The sequence below is a fragment of the Dipodomys merriami genome, unplaced genomic scaffold, assembly GCF_024711535.1.
Source record: "Dipodomys merriami isolate MVZ:Mamm:240054 unplaced genomic scaffold, mDipMer1.0.p SCAF_121, whole genome shotgun sequence".
NCBI classification, from domain to species: domain Eukaryota; kingdom Metazoa; phylum Chordata; class Mammalia; order Rodentia; family Heteromyidae; genus Dipodomys; species Dipodomys merriami.
The window spans coordinates 824,785-836,050 of NW_027202505.1; the positions used below are offsets into that span (position 1 = coordinate 824,785).

General features: G+C 45.6%; 1 protein-coding gene across 3 annotated transcripts in view; it reads left to right on the top strand.

The window, feature by feature from the left end:
* The window catches only part of LOC138823629 (translation initiation factor eIF2B subunit gamma), a 62,759-nt gene extending 58,963 nt beyond the window's left edge, over nucleotides 1-3,796 (top strand). For all 3 annotated transcript variants that reach the window (XM_070017048.1, XM_070017049.1, XM_070017050.1), the window contains exon 12: nucleotides 3,494-3,796. In XM_070017048.1, coding sequence (XP_069873149.1) covers nucleotides 3,494-3,546 — 53 coding nt within the window. In that variant the 3' untranslated portion in view covers nucleotides 3,547-3,796. The remainder of the gene's footprint in view (nucleotides 1-3,493) is intronic.
* The last annotated feature ends 7,470 nt before the right edge of the window (nucleotides 3,797-11,266 follow it).

The following is an 11,266-nucleotide window of genomic DNA, read 5'->3' on the forward strand; positions in this document are numbered from 1 at the left end:
AATCGGGTTTGAACTGGGGCCTGGGCACTTTCCCTGAGCATTTTTGCTCAAGGCCAACACTCTACCACTTTGAGCCACAGAGCCACTTCTTGTTTTCTGGTGATTAATTGGAGATAACAGTCTCATATAAATCTATAAAAAGTGTGCTTGACACAGAGGACAAGTAATGCAGCAGAGACTCTGGAACTAACTCTGTCTTCCTAAATACCAGGAACATTTCCTCTGACCTGGTTTGGTTTTTTGGTGGTTGGTTGGTTGGTTGGTTGGTTAGTTGATGGGAGGGGCTTGCCAGTCCTGGGGCTTGAACTTAAAGCCTGGGCACTGTCCCTGAGCTTCTCTTTGCTCAAAGCTAGAACTCTTATCACTTGAGCCACAGCACCACTTCTGGCTTTTTATTTTTATGTGGTACTGAGGAATTGAACCCAGGACTTCATGCATGCTATGCAAGCACTCTACCACTAAGTCATATTTCCAGCCCCTGACCGGGTTTCTAAGACAGATAGTCACATAGATTCCTAGTCTGGGAAAGGGTTTGTCATTCTCAATGGCTTAAAGATGATTCTGTAAGCTATGTTGTGAACTTGCTCTGCCCAGCAGCTTATACAAAGATGGTATAATACTGAAAAAACATACAAAAACTGGGTGAAGCTAGGTGTCAGTGGTTCACACTTATAATCCCAGCTACTCAGGAGACTGAGATCTGAGAATTGTGGCTCAAAGCCAGCCCCTGGAGGAAAATTCATGGGACTTTTATCTCTAGTTACCACAAAAAAGCCAGAAGTGAAACTGTGGTTCAGTGGAAGAACATTATTAGTCTTTAGCAAAAAAGCTCAGGGAGGGCTGGAAAGGTGGCTCAGTGGTAGAGCACTTACCTTGCATGCATGAGGCCCTGGGTTTGATTCCTCAGCACCACATAAGCAAAAAGAAAAAAGCCAGAAGTGGCACTGTGGCTCAATTGGTAGAGCACTAGCCTTGAGCTGAAGAGCTGAGGGCCCAGGCCCAGAGTTCAGGCCCTGTAACCTGATCCAAAAAAAAAAAGCTCAGGACAGCACTCAGGCCCTGACTCCAAGTTCCAGGACTAGCACAAAAAAAAGAAAGAAAAAAAATTGTATATAGGGGCTGGGAAATTGGCTCAGTGGCAGAGCGCTTGCCTTGCATGCCTGAGGCCCTGGGTTCGATTCCTCAGCACCACATAAGCAAAAAGAAAAAAGCCGGAAGTGGTGCTGTGGCTCAAGTGGTAGAGTACTAGCCTTGAGCTGAAGAGCTGAGGGACAGTGCCCAAGCCCAGAGTTCAGGCCCCACGACTGGACCCAAAAAAAAACCCAAAAAAACAAAAAAGCAAAAAAATTGTATATATTAGCAGGGATCAAACTCAGGGATACACTCATTTACAAGGCAAACAGTCTACCACTGGGTTGCATTCCTATTTCTGACTAAATATTTGTGTGTGTGTGTGTGTGTGTGTGTGTGTGTGTGTGTGCGTGCGCGCATGCACACACGCGTGCACAAGCACATACACACACACATGCATATACCAGTCTTGAGATTTAAACCCCGGCCTACATGCTGACCCTGAGAGTTTTTGCTCAAGCCTGATGTCCATACCACTTCAGTCACAGCTCTACATCTAGCTTTTTGGTAGTTAATTGGATATAAAAGTCATGGACTTGGGCTGGCAAGGTGGCTCAGTGGTGGAGCACTTGCCTTGCATGTTTGAGGCCCTGGGTTTGATTCCTCAGCACCACATAAGCAGGAAAAAAAAAAAGCCGGAAGTGGTACTGTGGCTCAAGAGGTAGAGAGGTAGAGTGCTACCCTTGAGCTGAAGATCTGAGGGACAGCGCCCAGGCCCAGAGTTCAGGCCCCACAACCGGACCCCCCCCCCAAAAAAAAAAAAAAAAGCCACGGACTTTCCTGCCCAGACTGGCTTCATACTGTGGTCCTCCAAGTGTATAGTATATGTCAAGTCCCCAGTCAGAGATTACAGGAAGAAAAAAACATGTTCATACAGAGACCTGTCCCCTCTTCAAATTCTAGTCATTTTCATAGCTCAGAGTCCCCATACCTTACCTCAAAAATGTGATTCTGATAATCCAGTGCACACCTCACTGCTCTTTTTCCCCCAGTACTGAGTTTGAACTCATGCCCTTATACCTCCTTAGCTTACTTGTTCAACTAGTATACAACCACTTGAGCTACATCTCTAACTCACCTTTTTGGAGATAGACCTCTTCCTCCTTAGTGGCTAGGGTTACAGGCATGAACCCCTGGTACCCAGCTCTTACTGCCCTTTCTAGCACTAAAAAACAAAAGAATAACTCACACCTTTTTTTTTTTTTTTTTTGCAATTCTGAGGATTGAATCCAGAACTTCACAATACTACATACATACTCTACCATTGAGCTACAGGCTCTTTAATACAACTTTAATACACCCGAACACACTTAGGTATTATTTCTGACAAAAGTCCTGACAGCCAAGTTTGACCTTCTGCTCAAGCAGCAACAGTCAAAATTTGAAAGACTAATTGGATTCTTCATCTGAATCTCTTAACATCAATGACAGAACAGTGATGAGTCCTTTGACCATGAAAGTAGACATTTTGATACAGGTCAAGCTTTTGACATATGCTTGACATAAATAAAGTCTTTCTGACGATCAGGAATCCTTCCTAGTTTCCCAGTAGTGTAGTTTTTCTTTTCTTTTTTTTGAGGGGGTCCAGTTGTGGGGCCTGAACTCTGGGCCTGGGCGCTGTCCCTCAGCTCTTCAGCTCAAAGCTAGGGCTCTACCACTTGAGCCACAGCACCACTCCCGGCTTTTTTCTTATGTGGTGCTGAGGAATTGAACCCAGGGCCTCAGTCATGCAAGGCAAGCACTCTACCACTGAGCCACCTTCCCAGCCCCAAAGTGGTGTAGTTTTTCATTTGTAGCTTATTATTACCTTATATCACACTGGTTTCTCTCCTGTTTACCATACTCCCTGATAGTCTGTCTTGAGATTTTTTCCAGTCTGATTCAGCCCAGAGCTGGAGGGTTTACTAAAGCTTGAAACCTGGCAGTTCAGAAGAAAGTGTTGTCTGCCCCAGCCAGGCACTGAGGCTGCCTCCCAGTTACAGAGGGATAAAGGGATTAAAGAAAAGCATTTGATTAACTGATAGTGACACTTAAAGACTAGCTACAAAGCTGGGCGCCGGTGGCTCATGCCTATAATCATAGCTACTCAGGAGGCTGAGACCTGAGTATCTTGGTTCAAAGCCAGCTTGGGCAGGAAAGTCCGTGAGACTCTTATCTCCAATAAACCACTCAGAAAACCGGAAGTGGTGCTGTGGCTCAAGTGGTAGAGCACTTGCCTTGAGCTGAAGAGCTGAGGGATAATGCCCAGGACCAGAGTTCAAGCCCCACAACTGACCAAAAAAAAAAAAAATTAGAAGCAATTTGTTTGAAATGATACCTTTTACTGCCAGTTCTCAGAAAATCTTTTTGTTTTCTTTTATAGCTAAACGGATAAATGAAGTAATCGTGGGGAATGATCAACTCATGGAGATCTGAGATCTGAGCAACTTAGACTCTCCTTCATTTGGTCCCAAACTACAGCTGTTGGCTGGCCTACCTGTTTGACTCTGTATTTATTTTCCAATAAAGAAAGACTTCCAGAAAGAAAGAAAGACTTCCAAAGGCATGGTGGAGACTTGTGGAGAAGTTTCAGGCTCCAAGTCATGTGGGTGCCAAATATACACAGTGTGTTCATGGATCATGCGATAAAGACTATGCAGGACAAATGAGTGGAAAAGGATAGACCAGAGGCTTAGTGTTTTTTTGGGTTTTGGGTTTTGGGTTTGTTTTTTTTTGTCGGTCGTGGGGCTTGAACTCTGAGCCTGTCCCTGAGTTCTTCAGCTCAAGATGAGAACTCTACCACTTGAGCCACAGTGCCACTTCCGGTTTTCTGGTGGTTAATTGGAGATAAGAGTCCCACAGACTTTCTTGCCCCAACTGGCAGATCTCATCAGATCCCATCCGCCTCCTGAGTAGCAAGGATTATACGCATGAGCCACCAGCGCCCAGCTAGGTGTAGCTCTTACTAAAGTTATTAGGCTATTGAAGCAACTGTCTACTGATAAAACTCCTAGTGAAGCTATTTTCTGAGTGGCCACCCAGCCCAAGCCATGAAGCATCTCTCACCTGAAGGACTTGGAAGTACTTCAGTACCTGATCCTAATCAGGCTTTCTAAACCCATAGACCTAGCTGCTGCCACCTCTGAGCATCAGGCTAAGACTTATTTATTTTCTGCTCCAATAGTTATTCCACAGATACCCAGCAGCTGCCCCACTATTTATTCCATCTTTTCAGCCTCTAACCCCTTTCTCCAACTCAACAATTGTCCCTTGGAGGCTCTTAAAAGCAAGTAGGAAGAAAGCCCCCAGCTAGTCAACAAGCCTAACCAGCAAGTTTTCAGGGAGGCAAGAGCCATATCTGAGACAATAATCTGAGCCAGCCAGATCTATCTTCACCTTGCTTCAGGAGGCCTTTCAGCCTGATAAGAGCCAGGAATCTTCCTGACTCTTAGCTACTTGTACTCCTTTATGTCCTAATTATAGATATTCCTGCTCCAGATAATTTAGAAATGAGATTTCTATATTCACAGCCCTTCTGGAGTTTTATCCACCTGTTTGCCACCCCTGCTCCCAAACATAAGTAACATAAGTACACTTTCCCTACATCGCTTTTACAACCTGCAGGTGTTGGTAGAAGATAAAAGTGGCTCCTGGGGTGAGATTTCACCTCCTAGAATTATCAAAGTAAAGGTTTCTCTTGATGTCCTCACTGTGGGTGGTAGTAATTATAAAGAATGGTTTGAAATACTGGTTTCTACATTGCTTCAAAAATCTCAAGGCTCCCAAGTTCATTTGAGTAATCTTACCTCATCTTAGTGTTCTCACTGAGTTTGTGAGAAACAGGATGAACATTTCTACCCTGGGGGAACTCCACCTCCACCAGCTTTCTTAGAAGCTCAGAAGCACCACATTCCTCCCACTGGTTAGGGCAAGGTTCCTGAAAGAAGTTTACTATGATGGGATAGGAGCTACAATGGCCCAGCAGAAGTGGTTGGAATCAATAGGACTGAGAGGGAGATGGGAATAAAGAGCTATAGTGTACCCAGTATAATCTTTGAAACTGAAATTAAATTTGTGGGGCTCAGGTAGTGCTGGAGATGGAGTCCTGGCTTCTGTGGCAGAAGAACTGGCCTCTAGTGTGAGATGGAAAAGAATTGACTAAACTGTTCCAGAGCCTTCTTGTTCCCTTTCTGTCCTTCCCCAGTGAGCCCTCAGAACTTGATAGTGAGATGGAAGAAAATTTCTCCCTTGGGGCTGGGAAGGTGGCTCAGTGGTAGAGTGCTTGCCTTGCAGGCATAAGGCCCTTGGTTCGATTCCTCAGCACCACATAAGCAGAAAAAGCCAGAAGTGGGGCTGAGGCTCAAGTGGTAGAGCGCTAGTCTACAGCTGAAGAGCTGAGAGACAGTGCCCAGGCCCAGAGTTCCAGCCCCATGACCGACAAAAAAAAGAAAAGAAAATTTCTCCCTTGCCTTCTCTTTGCACAAGTTCATTCCACAGTCTCTACACCAAGAAAAGAAGGGAGCTGAAGCAAACAAAAGACAAGGGTTTCTCAACTGGGCTCAGGCCCCACAGTAAGCTGCTGCCACTGTTCCTAACTCCAAGATGGGAAGCTAAATACTCAGAATACTTCTCTGTATCTGTTGGCCTGCTTCTGTGCTCCCTTCCTTTCCCCGTCCCTCTCCCTCTTCCTCTTCCCCTCTCCCTTCCCCTCTCTGCCAGCAGGGATCATTTTTGTTTCCTTTGGTAGAAACTACAGAGAAGTTCTGTCTAAAACCTAGTAACTAAATATCCACTGGGTGGCCAAGGCAATCACCCTCTCCAGTGATGCTTGATAGAAGAAGAAAAAAGAGAGATCAAGGTGAGCCTTCAATGCTAATTCAGGGAAGACTGAAAAAGTGCTGAGAAACTAAGTCTTAGAGCTTGCCAGGTCAGATGAAACTTGACAGCTATTACTCTAGGAACCCCCTCCCCTCAAAATCTCATTCCTGCCTATTGGCAAGCACTCCTGAAGCCTGTAAGAGGACTGACTGCCAAGACTACCCTGCAAGTTATTTCCTAAGGCCAGAAGCTGAACTTCTTCCTAATCCACTACATTCTCATCCCACTCATCCCCAGTAGGAGGAAGAAAACTGTTAGTCTAGGCCCCAAGAGCAGTCCAGTGGCCTACACTTCCTAGAGGCTATTTCTACTTCCAAAGAATTGCTGACAGTGGCTGGGAATGTAGCTTAGTGGTAGAGTACTTGCCTAGCATGCATGAAGCCCTGGGTCTGATTCCTCAGTACCACATTAAAAAAGCCAGAAGTGGTGCTGTGACCTACATGGTAGAATGCTAGCCTTGAGCACGGAGGGGCTCAGGGACAGTGCCCAGGCCCTTAGTTCAACTGGCAAAAAAAGAATTGCAGTGGGTACACTATCCACTGTCATACCTCTAAAGAGGTACATAAATAAAACTTTACATGCTGCTTCCTAAATAGTTAACTATAAACCAGGAATTTATGCCAGCACTTGAGAAAAAGACAGCATTCCAGACCAGCCTGAGTAACATTAAGACCCTCTCTCAGGGGCTGGGAAGATGGCTTAGTGGTAGAGCACTTGCCTTGCATGCCTGAGGCCCTGGGTTCGATTCCTCAGCACCACATAAGCAAAAAGAAAAAAGCTGGAAGTAGCGCTGTGGCTCAAGTGGTAGAGTGCTAGCCTTGAGCTGAAGAGCTGAGGGACAGTGCCCAGGCCCAGAGTTCAGGCCCCACAACCAGACCCAAAAAAAAAAATAATAAAAGACCCTCTCTCAATAGAAACAAAAATAAAACACTAAATAGCTAAATATATCTGAGAAAGAGGAATCACATAAAGGAGACCTGGACAGAAGGTCTAGAATGCTCTGCTGGATGGAACTAACCCAGAGGGAAAGAGGCTGGGCAGGAAAATATTGTATTTGGAATCCAAAATGCCTGGGCCTTAGCCTGAGCCATTTTGGACTATCCAGAAGGATTTTTATCAGAGGCCTTCCATGAATATGAGGAAACTGCTTTGGTTCTTCACCTCTCTCTCTCTCTCTCTCTCTCTCTCTCTCTCTCTCTCTCTCTCTTCTCTCTCTCTCTCTCTCTCTCTCTCTCTCTCTCTCTGTCGTGGGGCTTGAACTCTGGGCCTGGGCACTGTCCCTCAGCTTGTCAGCTCAAGGCTAGCCCTCTACCATTTGAGCCACAGCGCCACTTGGAGTTTTCTGAGTGGTTTATTGGAGATAAGATTCAAGGATTTTCCTGCCCTGGTTTTAAACCATGATTCTCAGATCTCAGCCTCCAGAGTAGCTAGGATTACAGGCGTGAGCCACCAACGCCCGGCTTCAGGTCTCTTTTTCTCCATATTCAGGGTGAAGGGCCATTCTCTGATCTGTAGTTGCAAACCTTGTCACTAAAGACTTGCTATATGCTACTGGCCTCAAGTTGCCAGCAGGGAATGGGCACATATGCCAGGCTTGACCTAGTGGGATTGAAAATTACCCTGCTTCCTTCTTCTACAAGGCAGGGTCATTGAATCTGCCTAGTCTGGATAATAGAAGCAAAAAGCAGAGAGAAAAGCCTGAAGGAATGTTCAGATAAGAAAGCTTGACTTAGGGCTGGGAAGGTGGCTCAGTGGTAGATGTAAGATCCATTCCTGGATGGTGAATAGATCTCACCCAGTACCTGCGTTACCTAGGCAACTGGGACACCTTGAAGAGGTCACATCTGCATCCCCTGAGGTCACATCTCAATTTGATGTGGCCACACCTTTCTCTGCCCATACCCTAGATAAGGCCTAGCCCAGGCCCAGAAGCTCTCTTTTCTAGCTCTTTTCTCTCTTTTCTAGCTCTTTTCTCTCGCTTTCCCAGCTCTCTCTCTTTCCCAGGCCTTTCCCCACCGCATGGAGGACCAAGATGGCCTGGTGCCAGCCAGAATGATGAATAAACCTACCCTTTACCTAAATACCACGTGCGTGGTGCTGTTCTTACTTGGCCACCTCTTTTTAAAAAACTAACAGTAGAGTGCTTGCCTTGCATGCATGAGGCCCTGGGTTCTATTCCTCCACACCATATAAGCAGAAAAGTCCAGAAGTGGCTCTGTGGCTCAAGTGGTAGAGTGCTAGCCTTGAGCTGAAGAGCTGAGGGACAGCGCCCAGGCCCAGAATTCAAGCCCCACAACCAACAAAAAAAAAAAAAGAAGGCTTGACCTGGCTCCCTTTGACTCCCATATGGATTGGCCCCTTTCCACCAACACTTAGTCATAGTGTGCACCCACCCTATTTTTCTTTTTTTTGGGGGGGGGTCCAGTCGTGGCGCCTGAACTCTGGGCCTGGATGCTGTCCCTCAGCACTTGAGCCACAGAGCCACTTCCAGCTTTTTTCTTTTTGCTTATGTGGTACTGAGGAATCGAACACAGGGCCTCAGGCATGCAAGGCAAGTGCTCTACCACTGAGCCACCTTCCCAGCCCCTGTATTAGCTCTTTTAATCTTTATATCAATGTCAGAGATTATGTGACTTGCCTAATATCTCACAGCATATACTTAAAATACGCAAGTGGCGCTGTAGCTCAAGTGGTAGAGTGCTCGCCTTGAGCTGAAGAGCTTAGGGACAGCACCCAGGCCTAGAGTTCAAGCCCCACGACCAACAAAATAAATAAATAAAATACGCAGACCTTGAACCATGCCTTCTCCCACCTTTCTCATCCAGTTCTTCTCACTTCTGGAACCCAGTACACCCTTAGTACCCCAGTTCACAATAATTTTCCCCGTGATCTCCATGCTCCCCTCCAAAGTGCAGCAAATAGGTAGACATGTTTGTCTAATTAATTAGTAATTATATCCTTGATGATATTTGCTTTTCTCTTTGTAACTCTTTGGTGTAAGCCAAAGACACATAACCCTTACCAGTGACTGATGCTTGTGACTAGCTACTCATGAGGTTGATACTGGGAGGATCTTGGTTCCAGGCCAGCCTAGGAAAAAAAAGTTCATAAGATTTCAATTCCATAGAACTTGAGCATGGAGGTCCAGGTGTGCACGTAGGCAAAAAACGCAAGACCCAATCTCAAAGTAACTAGTGCAAAAATGGGCTGGAGATGTAGCTCACCAGTAGACCACTTGATTAACAAGGTATTTTGCTGCATTAATAAACCAATGGAAGTGGAAAACCTGCTATTCACCCCCTCAACCTAAAGTTTTCCTTCCCAGGAACTGAGGTTCCAGAGGTGATATTAATGTATACAAGTTCTGTAAAAGTTGTTTTGTCAATGTGTAGCAAGACCATGAAAACGTTTATAGGGCTGGGAAGGTGGATCAGTGGTAGAGTGCTTACTTTGCATGCATGCATGAGGCCCTGGGTTCCATTCCTCAGCACCACATAAACAGAAACAGCCAGAAGTGGCTCAAACGGTAGAGCGCTATCCTTGAGCTGAAGAGCTCAGGGTCAGCACCCAGCACCCAGACACAGAGTTTAAGAACCACAACCAACAAAAAGAAAAAGAAAAAAAGTTTATAGTAACCAGGTGCCAGTGGCTTACGCCTGTAATCCTAGCTACTCAGGAGACTGAGATCTGAGGATCATGGTTCGAAGCCAGCCCAGGCAGGAAAATCCACAAGACTCTTATCTCCAGTTAACTACTCAGAAAAAGCCAGAAGTAGAGCTGTGGCTCAAGTGGTACAGTGCTAGCCTTGTGCCTTGAGCACAAAGAGGCTCAGGGACAGTGCCTAGGCCCTGAGTTCAAACCTCAGGACTGGAAAAAAAAGTTTATACTTTTTGACCCAAACAACCCTATTTCTGGGAATCAATCTATTCTAAGGACACTGCAAATGACTGATACAAAGACTATGTAGTAACACAAAATATTTACGATGTAATGACAAAGAAGTCTGGAAGAATTGACTCAAAGTTGGCCAAAGATAATACTTGTGTTAGATTCATGAATTTATTGCAGATTCCTTTTCTCTTTCTCTACATATTGAAATATTAATTTACCCTACTTTTCTACTCAAGGTTGTCAGTTAGGAATCAGCTAGAAATAGCATACTCAGATGGAATAACTCCCTCTTTCATTTCCAGTGTCTTACACCCAAGTTTCTACAATTTTCAATGGTTCACAGTTATTGAGCACTTACTATCTAGTGAGGAAAGCAAATTTGCAGCACTCTAGATAGCTTATTTCATCATTAATGCAATAATTATGTAGGGGCTGGGAAGGTGGCTCAGTGGTAGAGCGCTTGCCTTGCATGCATGAGGCCCTGGGTTCATTTCCAGCACCACATAAAGCAAAAAGAAAAAAGCCGGAAGTGGCTCTATGGCTCAAGTGGTAGAGCGTTAGCCTTGAGCTGAAGAGCTGAGGGACAGCATCCAGGCCCAGAGTTCAGGCCCCACAACTGGACCCAAAAAAAAAAAAAAAAAGCAATAATTATGTATAAACTGAGTGTTACAAGAACCACAAAGAAGCAATTCTCTAGCAGGGAACTGGTGGCTCACGCCTGTAACCCTAGCTGCTCAGGAGGCTAAGATCTGAGGATCCCAGTTCAAAGCCAGCCTGTGCAGGAATGTCCCTGAGACTTTTTTTTTTTTGGTCCGGTCGTGGGGCCTGAACTCTGGGCCTAGGCACTCTCCCTCAGCTCTTCAGCTCAAAGCTAGCACTCTACCACTTGAGCCACAGCGCCACTTCCGGCTTTTTTTTTTCTTTTTGCTTATGTGGTGCTGAGGAATCAAACCCAGGGCCTCATGCATGCAAGGCAAACGCTCTACCACTGAGCCACCTTCCCTGCCCCATGTCCCTGAGACTCTTATCTCCAATTAACCACCAAAACTTAAAGTGGCACTGTGGCTCAGGTAGTAGAGTGCTCACCTTGAGCTGAAGAGCTCAGGGACAGAGCCCAGGCCCAGAGTTCAAGCCCCACAACCAACAATGAAGAAGAGGAGGAGGAGGAAGCAGCAGCAGCAGCAGCAATTCTCTGACAGGAGATTGGTATCAATCAATGAATGCTTCAGAGGGGTGATTAATTCAGTTCAGTTTTCTAAGATTATCTGCCAAGATAAAAGAGCCACATGTACAGAGGCAGAAATCCAAGGTACAACATGATGCACTTAGGAAATGACCTGGCTCTCCAGAGCTGGAAGGAATATTGGGTGGGTGTGAGAGACTTATG